Below are 16419 nucleotides of genomic sequence, written 5' to 3'. Positions count from 1 at the left end.
AAGAAGTGCCTCTGAGGCATATAGAAATTTGAATAATACTTTGTAAACACTGTGTTCCTTATAGTTCTGTGCCTGCATTTCACAAATTCTAGAATCCTGATAGTGTATAATTGGAAGATAGGGGGATAGGGTTCTAGAATTTGGGACCTTATACATTTTTCTGCTGTCAGCTCTCTGCAAGCTATTTGACTTCACTGTCTCCTTCCGTCTTTAAAGTGGGGGCACACACTTTAATTTTCAGAAAGAGCCTTTTGGAAAAGATAACTTTTCTAAGTGCTATTCTTTTCCTTCTTGTTGCTTTTAGTGTTGCTGTCAGAACATCGCAAGTCACATGTGTAATTTAAAAGTCACTTGACATATTTACATAGGTCTCTGTTTGAGAATGTTACTTATTTTTCTTCAGAGTCCTTTAGATATACATGACCTGAAATACGAATTTTGACTCACTTTGAATTTTTTTTGTTATTTCTAATATATGGCTAAAAGAATACAGTAATTCATTAACTAATGATAACTTTTTAAAACAGGGTGTTCCTAGTGCTTCTCATGTAAGTAATAACATGAGTACACCAGTCTTGCCTGCTCCGACCGCAGCCCCAGGAAATTTGGGAACAGTTCAGGGACCAAGTTCTGGTAATACTTCATCATCAAGTCACAGCAAAGCCTCTAATGCTGCTGTAAAATTGACAGAAAGCAAAGTAAGTGTTACAGTGGAAGCCAGCGCAGATAGCTCGAAGACAGACAAGGCAAGTTCAAGGTTGAGAGCAACCTACATAATTCTGTATATGCTAAAGATGAAAAAATAAATTATATATTGTATAATTGGTAAAGGGAATTTACTGTTGATAGTCTTGAATTCCAATGCTATTTGAAGGGTTCTGTCTAGATATGTTGATGTCCAGTGAGTTACTGGTAATATTTCATAATTATTTTTAGAAATGTTTGGTATGTGTGTTAATAACTTTTGTATTCATGACATTATTATGTGAAGAATTCCTTGAAATAATATAAAAGTGAGGTGTTTTTAATTTCATATTTTAAAAGAAATTTTTTTAAAGTATGTGGGCAAATAATTTTACTTTTTCCTCTTACCAGAAATTACAAATCCAAGAAAAAGCAGCACAGGAGGTAAAATTGGCCATTAAGCCATTTTACCAAAATAAAGATATCACCAAGGAAGAATATAAAGAGATTGTACGGAAAGCAGTAGATAAAGTAAGTTCTAGCTTTAGCAGAGTTATATATGTAATTGTTTTGAATCATCTCTATTTTAATAAAGGAATGCTTAAGTCTAATTAAAATAATAACCACTGACTTCTAATTCTGGTCTGCTTTTCTGCCTTTTGAGTAAGATCATATGAGATATGGAACATATAAAAATGTCTGATTATCTCTTTGGGGTTGGTTTTCACAAATCTTTCCATTTTGCTTTAATCCTTATAAAGTATGAGAAAAATATTCCCCTTCCTTTTTCCATAGGTTTGTCATAGTAAAAGTGGAGAAGTAAATTCTACTAAAGTGGCAAATCTGGTTAAAGCCTATGTAGACAAATACAAATATTCACGGAAGGGAAGCCAAAAGAAAACCCTGGAAGAACCTGTGTCCACCGAAAAAAACATAGGTTGAAATGGGGAGCACTGTAAAGGACACTATCAAGATATCTGCAAAGTGCAATTTCAACTTGTACCTTTAACTGAAAATCATACATAACTGTGATTGAAATTTGGTTTTGATAAAATTATTTTTTTTAATGTAGAATATAAAGTTTTGTTCTAAATAAATATAGTTCTGCACTGCAACTTCTTTATCCTTTCCTCCTCCCGAAAATGAAAGCAATTCAAGGGAAAGTAAAGGGGTTAAAGGAGTGTGCATTTTTACTAGGACTCTTATAGTGTGGATACTGGAAGATGTACAGCTTTTTGATTTGAACAATGGAGTGCATAAATTAGAGTCTTCTAAGTGCACTGGTTTTGGAAAAGATATATATAATACATTTATTCTGTCAGGCTAAAAATAAAGTATGAATGATCTTTATGATTTTTCCCTTTATAGAAAGTTAAATAATGTATTACCATGAAGAATATTTCTAATAACAGAATATACCAGTTGCAGGGTTCCTAATGTGTATTTTTAAAACACACGTCTGAATAAATTGCTTAGATAGAAAACAGATTATCACCTGAGTAAAATTCAGTGTTCAAAACTTTGGAACACTGTTACTGTATCACCAAATAAAGGTTATGCTGCTTGTTTTTCTTTTGTGCCTTTTTTCCCCACCAATTGAAATGAAGCAGTTTGATTTGCTAGATTTACAATTTTGGAAGTCTAAAACTTTGTGGAATTTAGAAGAACAGTTTGGAAAAAGTGTTGACTTTATAAAAATTATGTACTTTCATGATATCTTCTACCTGTCAGAGAAATGATAAATTATCTGTGCCAACTGGAGAATTGCAGTTGAGTGGTGACCCTGCCTTCCTTGGGATGAAGGTAGAATTATGAGACGCACTTCAGTGGCTTTCATTGGCTCATCTATCTAATCACTAATGAATTTCTTTTTACACTTGAGAAGTATCCGAATGCTTTACAGTGAGTAAAGTGTTAATTAGGTGACCATATGGTGGCCATTAACCATGTTGCAAAATTCTAGACATTAAAACCTGGGTTTTGGAAAGGGAGAGGACTTAATGGAGTCTTGGTTAGGCTTTCAGGGACTAGGGATTTGATTGTCTTTTTTTAAATACTAGAATATGTTAATTTTTACAAAAGGTAAGTTCAGAAGGTTATAGAGCCACTATTTTAATTGGCATCTTAGAAGAAAAAAATGGGTTATCCATGATAAACTTTCATTCCAGTAATAATTTTCAATAGATACCAAATAACAAAAGCTATTCGGATAAGATGTTAATGGCTCAGAAAGATATATGCATCAGTGAGACAGAATGACCCTTGTATTAGCTAAACTAGAGAGAGCAATACTCTGTAGGACTGTGCTTTTCTGAAGTAAAGATGATCTGTTTCTCAAGTTTATGTGCATAATACTTTCTTGGTGCTAGCTTTGATAAGGCAAATATTTTGAACTGTTGGCCCCAATAATGATTGTGCTAGTTCATAATCTTTACTAGATTAAGAGTGTAATTCCAAAAAGTGTTAGAAATATTTCCAAGCAGTCTTGATCTTTATTCTGCATTTCTGGGCATTTGTAATATGGTATTCTACTGATTTATATATATATTTTTAATTAAAGTTTGTGTTTAGATATGAAGGGGAAAGAAGTTTAGAAGTATATTTCTTCTAATAAAATATTAAGACTGTTTTAAATATCAACACACACCTCCTCATTTGTTTGTTTTGAACTCTAGAAACAATTGTGAATTTTCAATCTGTTTTCAGTTAAAGGTGGGTTCACACTGAAAATTTTGTAGCAAATTGCCTAAGATGATTAATCACACAGTGCATACTTTTCCTACATTTTCTTTTAGTGATGTTTGGGAATACAGTTATATTTTAAAATTTGCTTTATACCATTTAAAAGTTTTGAAGAAAAACTAGGTGGTATGATGGTCAAGTCTCACATCTTTGGTTGCAGTGCCATGAATTATTTCCACCTGTCTTGAAAATAACAAGTGTGTATTCCATATCTGCTTGGGGTACTTGGTTAGACTGCATTTAAAATGCTAATGAAGAATGTTACTGGATTAGAATTCAAACTTTTAAAACTTAGAAATACTTAAGAATGTATTAGAAAGTGCATGCTTTATGTTTAAAAAAAAAAAAACGCTTTAACATTCCCCATTCTTGCTTTTCTCAGAAATCTACATTAATTTTGCATGTGCACAAACTGAATCAGAAACATTTTGTGGAATTATAAATTTCTCGTTATTTATTAAGATTCAGTATTAACTTGACCTTTGAAACCTTGGTCCCATTAACTTACTAGTCACATTGACCAATGTTTTAGGCTATAGTGATGCCTAGAATTTTGACTAAAAGTAGTTACTTACTATTTTAACATTCCGAAAGTTTTGTGATTTCTTTTTTTTCCTGGTTACCACATTTTCTCCATTATCTTCCATTAAATGGCCACAGTGTGTACTGTTTGAATGTTCCATCCAAAAGATACAGCTTCAGAAGCACAGTGGTTGCCCCATGGTCCATGAGACCTTGTTTGTAGTACAAGGATGGAGTTCTGTCTACTGAAACAATACTCTTAAAACAGAAATGTAGTATGTAATATTTTCTAATAAATTCTTTTGATAAACAAAGAAGTGTCTTTAACATTTTATTGTTATGATTCCTGGGAAATGCTGACTTTTGCCTCATTATAACTGTTTCCAAAGACATGTTGAAGTATTTCTCAGATTTGTACACATAACTAGCATCATAAATTAATGTCCAAGTTGTAAAGCAAGCTTAGAGTTAGCTATAAGCATATATTTTAATAGCATTTTTTCCTAATTACAAAATCATTGTAGGAAATTAGAAAAGCTTTATTTAAAAAAACTTGTAGAAGAAACGGAAAAATGAGAAAAATCACCTGTAATCCTGCCATTTAAAGGTAACAATGCCAATCAAACTGCCCAGAACTGTGTTGTAACTTACCCTTTTCACTTAATGATGTATTTAGAAGTTTACATTTTAATAAAAATTCTACAGCATGATGTTTAACGGCTATATAGTATTCTATTACATATCGTACGTACCGTTACTTAAAAAAAACTTAAGTTTTTAAATTTATTTTTGAGAAAGAGAGCAAGGAAGGTGCAGAGAGAGAGGGAGACACAGAAGCCAAAAAAGGCTCCAGGCTCTGAGCTAACAATTCAGATACGACACAGGTCTTGAAACCATGAACTGCAAGGTCATGACCTGAGCCAATGTTGGACCCTTAACTGACTGAGCCGCCCAGGCGCACCTCTTCATTGCCTTTTTAACAGTACTTCATATTTCCTGTCCTGGAGATATTAAGGTTTTAATATTGAAGCCATCTTTCATGCATTTTCCATTCGCATCCCATCTCCATTCTCTCAAACAATTGCTGTTTTCTCTATATCAAACTGGAATTCCTTTGCAGTGAAATCCAACTCCTTTAGTTCCCAGAGTGTTGCCATCTGACCTCTTTTAATAGTCCCAACAATGACTTAGATTCTATATGCGCCAGTTCATTGTAGACACTAAAGACTAATCTTCTGATAACACAGCATCATTCAACAGAGTGCCCACCTCGTGTGTTACACACTAGGGAAGAGTAAGCAAAACAATACTGTTTCTACTCTCAGAGCTACATAATGTGGAAATAACATCTATTTATATAACTGGTAAGGAATGACAGGACTATAAGGTGATCCAAGGATCTGTGATAGGGTAATTGGACTTAACAGTGATCAGTGAGAATCCCTGGGACAAATGGCACTTAAGAGCTAAAGATAAGAACTAAGCAAGGAGAAAGGAGCTGGCAGAGGAAAGAGGTGCAAATGGTCTGTGGTCTCAAAGCGTGGCAACCCCAAGCCTAAATTGGCTAGAGTGAAGACTGGTGGAGACTTCTTAGGGCAATACATTTTGTAAAGAAAAACTTGAAATCTTTCAAGCAGGAGGTGTTTGATAGGAGCAGATACGCATTTTGAAAGATCACTCATAATCTTTCAATGGCTTAAAAGTGGTTAATAAACATGAAATAGTGTTCAACTTCACAGTTAATGTTATAAATGTTCTTTTATCAAATTGATAAATTTAATTCTGGCAAGAGTGCCATGAGGAAATAGTACTGGTTAGAATTTGTACAATTTTTCTTTCTAAAAGGCAACTTGTAAATAAGTATAAACAGCCTTAAAAGGGCTGCCATATCCCTTTTCCATAATGATGAAAACATACTGGTTCACATAGTCCTTTCTAGTATTTAATAGAGGAAAATTGGAGGGAATGGTTAATCTGTGGTTCATATGAAAGTATTCTACAGCTGTTGTAAATGTTTTCAGGGAAAAAAAAAACATTAAATGGAGAAAAAAATAGGTCACAAACTGTGGCTGACCTTTCAACAATGAGGGGGCTAGGACTCTAGCCAACCCCCTGCAGAGTCAAAAATCCCCCATAGAATTTGTGACTCCAAATACTTCAGTACTACAGCCTGTTGACTGGAAGTCTTACCAACAACATAAACATTTTGTACGTTATATGTGTTATACACCGTATTCTTACAATGATGTAAGCTGGAGAAAAAAATGTGACACAATCCTTAGGAAGAGAAAATACATTTATAGTACTGTATCAGATTTATCTTAAAAAATCTGTGTATGAGTAGACCTGTGTAGTCCAAACCTGTGTTACTTAAGGGTCGACTGTATACATAATATTCCAATTTAAAATTAAGGCACAAAAAATACGGATTATTTCTAAGTAGCAGAGGATCTTTTTAAAATGCTTTTCTTTAGCTTCCAAGTTTACTATAGTGAACAATAGTCATATGATCAGAAAAAACTTGAGAAAATTGCAGTTCTCCTTGTTTGGCACATGACAGTGGGGGAATGGGCAGGAAGCTTTGCTCTAGGCTGGGGAGCTACCAACTTCCCAATTTAGAACTGGCCTAACGTCTCAGCTTGAACACTTGAGATAGGTGTCTGATGGCTCTCCATACTGTGCTCCATACTCCCCAGAGGGGAGTAGCTGATGGGTGCTAGTCTGTGAGTAGTCCGCACCCACTGGCTTTAGGGGCTGAGACACGCCTTAGTCATAAAGAAGTAGGCTTCCCAAACCGTAACTAGTTTGGGCATATTTCCCAATCCCGCAATCACTAGAGAAGATAATCCACTTATAGTTAGTAGGGGTCTTGGTTTTAAAGCTCCCAGAGAACTGAGGCACAGCTTTCTGTGCCTGAGTGATGCTGATTATGTTACTAAACTTCTCTGAGCCAGAGCGGCTTATATGAGGGTTTGCTGCCTACTTAGCTAGAGGATGAAGTGAGATTAGAGATGGGAAAGTCATAATTTCCTACATACTTACTTGGGAGAAGTTCTGCTCTATAATTCAGACTGGTTTGCCCACTGTCTCATCTTGGATAATGGTGGAAATACAGTTTACTTGCACAATGGTTTCAATCTAGCTGCACATCCAGGGTCACAGCTTAAAAAAATAAATAAATAAAAACACAAAAATCCCAAAAACAATACACAGAGACTTCTGAGAAGATGGTGGAATAGGAACATCCTAATGTTCCATGGATACAACTAGGTAACACCCACATCAGTGTAAATAACCCAGAAGATGATCCAAGGACTAGCAGAACACACTCTCCACAGCTAAATGCAGCTAAGAGGCCAACATCAAAGAAGGTATAAAAGGGGAAGACACGGTGGGGAGCCAAACTGATCTCAGAGCAGGTACAGGAGGCACTGGTAACTTTGAGAGACTTGAAGAACAAAAGAACTAGGTATTTATCCAAAGGATATAGGTGTGCTGTTTCGAAGGGATACATGCACCCCAATGTTTGTAGCAGCGCTATCAACAATAGCCAAAGTATGGAGAGTCCAGATGTCCATTGATGGATGAATGGATAAAGAAGATGTGGTGTATATATATACAATGGAGTATTACTCAGCAATCAAAAAGAATAAAATCTTGCCATTTGCAATTATGTGGATGGAACTAGAGGGTATTATGCTAAGTGAGATTAGAGAAAAACAAGTATATGACTTCACACATATGAGGACTTTAAGATACAAAACAGGTGAACGTAAGGGAAGGGAAGCAAAAATAAACAGGGAGGGGGACAAAAACATGAGACTCTTAAATATGGAGAACAGGATTACTAGAGGGGTTGTGGGACGGGGGGGATGGGCTAACTGGGTAAAGGGCATTAAGGAATCTACTCCTAAAATCACTGTTTCACTAACTTGGATGCTAACTTGGATGTAAATTAAAAAAGTAAAAATTAAAAAAAAAAGAGCTGGCTGGCACCATTTCCCTCCCCTATACCCTGTCCCCATGGATCCCGTGGGAACCGGTGCAGCAGCAACACTCTCCCTAACTTGCTAACAGTGAACTTGCCTCTGCATTCTCCTGCAGACCTGTCCCTTCCAGCCAGGCTTCTAGGTCTCCTCCCACAGCAGGCCTATGCAAACCTTACTGACTGCATGGCCCACCCTGGCTCTTCTGTGAATCCGCCCACGCCATCTAACCTCCCCAGGCTTCGTCCTGGGCAGCTCCAGATCTCCTCTAGCAGCAGACCTGCATAGACCTTGCTAACAACCATACGCCCTGCCCCTGTTCTCCTGCGGATCTGCCTCCTCCAATATGCCCTTGGCCAGAGCCCACCCACCCAAAGTGGTGCCACAAGCCTGGCAGTGTGCAAGCAGCCTCCACCAGGGCCAGTACCACTTCCAAAGTGATTCGTGCTCTGGGGAGAGGGGAATATAACCACCAGTCTCAGTGCAGCTCCAACAATGGGCTTGGGGCAGACATCTGGTTTGAGTGCAGGCCCTGCCAACCATCGAAAGCTTCCCGGGACAAAACAGAAAGCACCCTGCAGTTTGGTGTTACTGCATCTGGCAAACACCTGGTCTGACTCAACTTAAGCATAAGGCACCCCCCGACTAGTCCACTAACAACACAGGGACCAAACTGCCCACACAGGGCAAGTTTAAGTAATATGCCTGATAGAGAATTTAAAAGATCATAAAGATACTCACTGGACTACAGAAAAGAGTGGAGAACTTGAGTGAGACCCTTAACGAAGAGATAGAAAACAAAAAAGAACCAATCAGAGATGAGGAATTCAATTTTAAAAATTAAAACTACACTAAAGGGAATAAATGTAGACTAAAGGAAACAGAAGAATGGATCAGTGACCTGAAGAACAGAGTAGTAGAAAGCAATCAGGCTGAATAGAAGAGAGAAAAAAAATAATACTAAAAAATAAAAATAGATTTAGGGAACTCACCTACTCATCATGTGTAATAACATTCCCATTATAGGGATCCAGAAGGAGAAGAGAGAGAAAAGGGGGCAGAAAATGTAATTTATGAAATACCTGAAAGTTTCCCTAATCTGGGGAAAGAAACAGAAACCCAGATCCAGGAGGCACAGAGATCCCTCCACCAAAATCAATCTAAAGAGGTCCCCACCAAGACACATAGTAATTAAAATGGCAAAAAGCAGTGATAAAGAATTTAAAAGCAGCAAGAGAAAACAGTTACATACAAGGGAAACTCCATAAGGCTATCAGTGGATTTTTCAGCAGAAACTCTGCAGGACAGAAGAGTGGCAAGATACATTCAAAGTGCTGAAAGAAAAAAAAGAAAACAAAACAAAAAACTCTGCAACTAAATATTCTACCCGGCAAGGCTATCCTTCAGAGTAGAAGGAGAGATAAAGAGTTTCCTAGACAAATAAAAGTTAAAGCAATTTATCACCACTAAACCACCCCTACAAAAAAATGTTAACAGGGACTTTTTGAATGGAAAGGAAAGACCATAAGTAAGAGTAAGAAAAGTAGGAAGAACAAAACGGTAAAACTTTATCTATAAAAATCAGTAAAGGGATTCACAAGATGAAAGGATGTAAAGTATGACACCATATACCTAAAGTGTGGGGAGGAGGGAGAAGAGTAAAGAATAGATTCAAATTTAAGCTTAATTTCAACCATCAACTTAATATAAATTGCTATGTTCATAAAATGTTACGGGGATTAAAAGTACACTGATATCGATGGGCACTGAGTAATGTATAGAATTGGTGAATCACTATATTGTAGACCTGAAACTAATATAACACTGTATGTGAGCTATACTAGAATTAAAATTATTTAGTTAAAAAGGCAATACACAGGCTCAGCCTAGGCTAATTTAATCAATCTCTGGGTTTGGGATAGTTTAAAATCTCCCCAGGCGGAGGCTAATGTGCAGCCAAGAAGCAAACCACTATGTAACTTTTTAAGATCCCCTGAAGATCACAGCTGTTCTGTCAGAACAACATAACTAATTAGATCACAGCTTGTCTTTAAAACCATTTAGATTCTATCCTCCCTTTCAGAGGCAGCAACAGCACCTGACAGTTTGCCTGCAATCTTTTTTAAACTGTGTTTTCAAATGCCACTTTATCTGGGGTTTAGATCCCACTCGGCAGAGAAAGAAGATCTTGAACATTTCTTGGGTGTTCACATGGTTCCAAGGTGCAATGAGACTCTTGTAAGAACCCAGCTGTTGGTGAGGTCAGGCTGTGTGTGCTTAATTCAACATGTTTTTATTCACACACTTGCCTAAAGGAATTTTAGACATTTCTAAAATTACCATTGTAACACGGCTTTTTCTAACTCATCATTTCTGGAAGTCTTCCTTGTACACTTTAATAGCTGACTGCATGTCCTCCTTAGCTCTAGCAGGTACAATTATGATCACCAATCACAGCAGCAGTGACTAACGTTGAGTGCTTCTTACTGGCTCTGTGACAATATTTTATTTGCATTATCTCCCTTAAATTTTGTTAGAACTTTTAAAGTAGGTCCTATTATTAACCTCATTTTTCAACTGAAGAAATGAGGTTGAGGTTCAGTTACTCAGCCAGGATCACTCAGACCTCAGAGGAGCCTGAGTCCAAAGCCTATCCTTGTAACCATCTCCCAATGCTGCCTCTTGGCTCATCACAAGATCTACCCAGCCATATGTGCCCCACACTTACTCTTTCTTGCCCAACCTACCCAGACAGTTTGGGCACCAGAAATGGCTTGTCTGTATTTCTATTTCCATTCCAAGGTCTATGTCTTGATCTGGGTAGTGGTTACAGAGGGGTTTGCTTTACGATACTAAAGCTCTACTCTTTATTTTATGCATTTTGTTACATGTGCCTGAGGTGGGGGTTTCGCGATAAAACTTTATAAAAAAAAAAAAAAATCAAGAGGCCAGCAATTAGCTCCGAACCATTGTTTAGATTTGTGACAGGGTCGCCTGGGTGGCTCAGTCGGTTAAGCGCCTGACTGCGGCTTAGGTCATGATCTCATAGTTCCTGAGTTTGAGCTCTGCATGGGGCTCTGTGCTGACAGCTCAGAGTCTAGAGCCTGCTTCTCATTCTGCGTCTCCATCTCTCTCTCTGCCCATCCCCCCGCTCATTCTCTTCCCCCCTCCCTCCCTCCCTCTCTCAAAAATAAATAGGCTTTAAACAAAATTTAGATTTGTGATAGTCAAATCTTTCATTCTTCATCTTTTCCCTTCTTTTAATCCAGTCCCAATGGGACAAATAAATCATAATTGGGGGAAAAAATTCCCATTGGAAGAATTCTGCATCGCATAAAATGTGCTTCTGTTTGGAACCAGAAAACTTGAACAACAAATGTGCCAGTGCCTACTGTGTGCAAGAGAGTGAAGTCAGTGTGTGTGTACTTAAAATCGTGCTTTCTGTATTAGGTTGCGGCGGCTTTTGTTCCTTTCAGTTATTATTTTAACAAACTGTGTCAATTTTCAAAGGTTGCACAACTCAGAAACGCCTGTTCCCAGACAACTGCCCAACAAGAGTGAATTTGTGGAAAGGGTCAGCCCCCAAATTAGGGCATCATATCTGATCATTCAAATCAATAAACCCTCTCTAAAGCAAAGGCTAAATATTTCTCTATCAGTTTAGGGAAACAAAGTACAGTTCAGAGATTCTGGAAACCCAGCCCTGCACCTAACCAAATGTGGTTCAACCTATTTGTTATGATTGATTTCCAGACTACGCTTCATGGAGCTCTTTACTTGGTGGCCAAAGCATGTCCCTGCTTTAGCAACATCTAACCCACACTGCACCATTTAATCTATAACCTCTCTTCTAGAACAAGACCTCTCCAGACTCAAACATTCTCTTACCACTGTTAAGTCTGTCAAATTTCTATCAGCCCTTAAATTCTCCAAAAGACATTTTCACTACTCCACGAAGCCCTTCCCACTTTGCCTTCTCCCACTCATCAATCAAATGAAGCCTTCCACAGGACTGAGCTCCCAAAACACTTTATAATTCTCATTTAGCCCATGTTTTACCTTTGTTACTGGTGAGCATTTGGAAGCTTGTCTCAGCCTCAGAGCAGGACTGTCTCCTTAATCTTCCAAATGAGCAGCAGCAGTTCTCCATCAATACTCAAGCTGAATGAGATATAAGGGAGGTATAAACAGAGGAAAAAAATCCTATTAACATCCTAGAAATGTTTTGAGTAATTTTGTTCAGAAGATTCAGCTATCAGTTGTTCAAGTTACACACCAGAGTAGATAGTTGTTGGTTGGAAACTTTGTTTTCAATTTACCATAAACCCTAGTCTTAGAAATGTTCCTTTGTTAAGGGAATTCCCAGAAAGTTTTTCTGGCTCTAAGAAGTTAAGTGATGCCACATTAATGAATGAAATACTTGGGGGAGAAAATCTGAGGAATTAGGGAAAATCTTAAAAAGACAACACAATGCATAGGAAGAAAATACTATAAACAATGCAGTAAATACAAACAAGGGTTTGCATAAAAAATAAGTGTCTTGTGTCTGACTCCTCCTGGAAAGAATTCTAATTACTCTCTACAATTAGCTTCATGCGTGCTGGTTAAACAGCTCCACTTACTTGCCATATGACCTTGGTCAAGGTACTTACTCATCCCACTCCCCTAAGTCCCCCCTTGTAACATCAGCTATCACACTGGGTTTTCGTGAAGCCCAAGACAATACGTGTAAAATGCACAGCACGGTGAATGACAGAGGAATTGTGTTAAGCAAATGTTAGGGACTGGCGTAATTAAAAGTCTGTAAGCAAATGTACATCAATAAGGGGTCCAAATAATAAATCATCATACAGCCATACAATGGACTATATACTATATAGCTATAGAAAACGAATGTGAAAGCTCTTGAGAGACCAATATGGAAAGGTCTTAAGATAGTAAACATTTTTTCAAGAACAGCAGTGTCCAGTATAAAGTAGTCTGCATAAAAATAACATACCCCATTCGCTCTTTTGTAATCACCTCCAGAGGTGTACTTACGAAACGTGACCAGGGGCCATCTGGCAGTGGAGTCATCCTGTTGCTGTGCTTCTTAGCAGCTTCTGCTTGGGTGGTAAAGAACATCATGTTTTCTTTGTTTGATGTTTAATCACAGTGATTAAGATCAGGACAGAAGTCACTTATCCAAAACAATCTCATTTTAAAAAATCGTTTTTATTGTCATTTTATGGTTAAAAAAAACATACATGGCATGACTATAAAGTAATGAGACGAGTTTTCACGTGTGGCTTGTATTACGGAGTCTCATTAGTATATAGTCACATCCTGTCTAGAGCTTGGAAGAAAAATATGCCTTGGCTATATGATTATCAATTTTGTTACTTAAAATTTATTGAGTGCCAACAGAGCACTAGGCACATATATAACACAGAATTGTACAGTCTCTATGTTGTAGACTATATTATTTACATAGATTTCTCAAAGATAACATTAAAGCATGTATTTACAGAACTTTAGACAAAATAACAATACTGGAAATCAGCAAGTTTCTGTCTAGCGAGGAGCACCTTTTCATGAATGAGAGGGTTATGAAGAACTTCTTGTGCAAGAGCACTTTAATTCCATTACCCAGAAAGTCCACGTTATTTCATTATATAGTTCTAGAAAGCTATACGAGAAAACCTAAGTGGGAAGCCATAATTGGTTTCCTTAGGTCAAATACATTTAGAAAATTCTCTGTTGAGACCAACGCTTGGAGGGGCTACAGACATATTTATATTTCCATATCAAAGCACAAAAGCTAGAGCTACAGCACGCATGCAGTTCCAATGAGGTGGAAGAAGAGTGAATACGAAAACCATTTTTCTGAACCTGGAGTTTCTTCTCTTTCCGATCCAATTACCATCGCAGTTCCTTATTTTGCAAAGAAATGTATCTTTAAAACAAACACTCATTTTACACAAGATTATTTTAGGAAATTTTGAGATTTTTAGGCAAGGACAATGAATGTTGGCCAACGGATACCAACAACTGGGAGCCGTACAAGTGTGGGGGAGACAAGGCTCATTTTAGTGTTACTGCATGATCTCTGCGGCGTCTGCTGGCAGCCCCAATCTCGGGAGGTGGGCCAAGAATAAACCCCACAACCCTAGGGAATGATCGTGGCTAATGTCGGACAAAAAGTCTCTGAAGCATTCATTAGCACATGGCAGAGTGCAGCGCCAAGGTCCCCCTTGCAGGGACAAATTAGAATTTCCGTTGATACTAGTTGAATCAAACTATTAATTTTTTTTTTTTTTTTGTATATATATCCAAACTAAGATCCTTTTATTCTAAGAATCTGCTCCTAAATTCAAGTTGAAGATTTGGGTGCATTGTGGTTCTGAACCAACACTCCAAGAAACACAGTATCAAATAATAATCTGGGTTTGTTTTACATTGTAACAAATGGAAAATACTCTCAATCTCCTATCTCATGCAAATTTGTCACGTAAAGGATCTCTTTTATCTGTTCTCTATTTAACGAATTAAAAATCGATATATAATTAAATAGGTGACTGGACCCTGCTTTCAGCTAAATTTGGGATTCTCTCTATATTTTTAAAGAATGTTTTAAGCATACTCAGAAATGAAAGACTCAAGAAAATGTTCAGTCTTTTATTTAAAAACTATAAACAGTCACCAAAGTAAATAAAGCCATTCTATAACATAAACTGTTAGGTCTATATTTTTTACTGCACATCCTAAGGACACAGCAGAAATGGTGGTTGGGAGGCCTTCCACATTTTTGGATGCTAATAGAACAGGCAATAGGCAGTTATAAATGGATACATTTCACGCTGGGGGAAAAGACAATTTAAGGAAGTGAGCAGTTTCTGAGCAGGAATGTGGTACAGTATTAAGAATGGAAGAATAATACAATAAAATTCCACACTATATTAAGATAGAAAAAGTAGTGAAGAAAATATCATACCTGCACATAATGCATATATAACACAGGAGAAAACCTGTATAAAATTCCATGTATTTAAACCAATTTACAAATACAAAAAATTCTGTCCAAGCTCTGAGCTTGCACATGACAAACGTTTACAGTGGATACATGTTAGGGAAAACCAAAAAATACCTTCAAATAGTTTTTCTTCTACAAAAATGACATGAGATATATTATTCCATACTCTTTCAGCCAGCAAAATGAGTTCTACAAGGTGTATAATACAAAACAAAACAAAACAAAACAAAAAAAGAAAAAAAAAGAAAAAAGAAAAAAAAAGAAAAAAAAAATCACAGTTCCACAAAACTGTTTTGACTTTACAGCATCAGTACCTTTGCAGAAGTATTTACACAAATTTAAAGAACATTCATCCACTGCGTAGAATATATCACAATTACTTACAATTGACAGGAAAGTCTAGAAAACTTTAGAACCTACCAATAATGCTTCTAGGACACCACAGAATGTATTTCCAGTGGCTGCAGTGGCATGAAAGGTGTTCATTCTATTCACAAATATTTACAAGATCTATTCAGACTGGTAAATTTTTATGATAATAAATAAGTGAAAATATATTGGCTCAAGTAAGAAAACCAAGCTACTGATTTCTAAACAAAACACACAATCCATAGCTAGATATTGGTGGCCCCCTCTGAGATCAGGGGGTATAGGTGTGCTGAAATTTTTTTTTTTAATTATTCAAACCAGCTTAAACGGTTTTGTAAATATAAAAATGTGCTCCTTTTTGGATATAGATAAAAATATTTAATGCTTCTATTTCATCTGCTCATGTAGGTTTTACAATATTCCATGTATATTCCAATGTGGATGGTACTGAATTCTGATCATACCAGTTTCCATCAGGATTTATCAGATCTGAGAGACATCCTGCAGATAAGCTGGTTGACAATCCCACAGCAGTTTTTTTCGTTTTCTTTTTAGATTTTTTTTTTTTTTTTAAACAGAGAACAAAGGGATTCGCTCAGAGATCAGAATACGAAGCTTCCTCTCAGCATCATGGGAGGAGATAAAATAATTCATTCTATGGTCTCTGTTCCATTAAGACTTGGTGCTTTCTTCAGTAACAGTATGTGAAATGTATCTGACTTTGAGTCCCCACTAGAGAAGTGGAATTATTTTTCACTGCAGCATTTCGGAGTCTTTTTCTTGTTCTTTACTCTGAACTGTAAAATTAAGTTCATAAAGGCATTTGGCAAGGGTGGAGGAAGCTTCCATGTTACTAATGGCTAGCACTGATAAGTTGTTTTCATGTCTCTTTAACAATCTGGAAAAAAAACATACAGAAGTTCGTCAGTATCCAAGGTCAGTGATGATTTCTTACGGATTTTACGAGTTTAAAGATTTTAAGTTTTATTTCATTGAGAAAATGTGTTCCCTTTAGTGAATGGAATACATTATGAACTTCCGTGGATAAAAGATGTTTCTAAGCACGACAGATTTCCTTGTATCTATGTAGTGATTTTCAGTGAA

The 16419-nt window shown here is 36.8% G+C and overlaps 2 protein-coding genes across 7 annotated transcripts in view; one reads left to right on the top strand and one right to left on the bottom strand.

Annotated features, from left to right (window-relative positions):
- Positions 1–4658, top strand: part of SCAF11 (SR-related CTD associated factor 11) — a 71438-nt gene extending 66780 nt beyond the window's left edge. For 3 of the 4 annotated variants that reach the window (XM_023256983.2, XM_023256980.2, XM_045061673.1), the window contains 3 exons: positions 528–746; positions 1096–1215; positions 1480–4658. In XM_023256983.2, coding sequence (XP_023112751.1) covers positions 528–746; positions 1096–1215; positions 1480–1626 — 486 coding nt within the window. In that variant the 3' untranslated portion in view covers positions 1627–4658. The remainder of the gene's footprint in view (positions 1–527; positions 747–1095; positions 1216–1479) is intronic. The other variant, XM_023256982.2, reaches the window with a different exon arrangement.
- Positions 4659–14577: 9919 nt separating this feature from the next.
- The window catches only part of ARID2 (AT-rich interaction domain 2), a 166719-nt gene continuing 164877 nt past the window's right edge, over positions 14578–16419 (bottom strand). For all 3 annotated transcript variants that reach the window (XM_023256978.2, XM_023256979.2, XM_045061671.1), the window contains one exon: positions 14578–16213. In XM_023256978.2, coding sequence (XP_023112746.1) covers positions 16069–16213 — 145 coding nt within the window. In that variant the 3' untranslated portion in view covers positions 14578–16068. The remainder of the gene's footprint in view (positions 16214–16419) is intronic.

This window comes from Felis catus, chromosome B4, assembly GCF_018350175.1.
Source record: "Felis catus isolate Fca126 chromosome B4, F.catus_Fca126_mat1.0, whole genome shotgun sequence".
Classification (NCBI taxonomy): domain Eukaryota; kingdom Metazoa; phylum Chordata; class Mammalia; order Carnivora; family Felidae; genus Felis; species Felis catus.
This window is presented reverse-complemented; position numbering and strand designations above follow the sequence as displayed.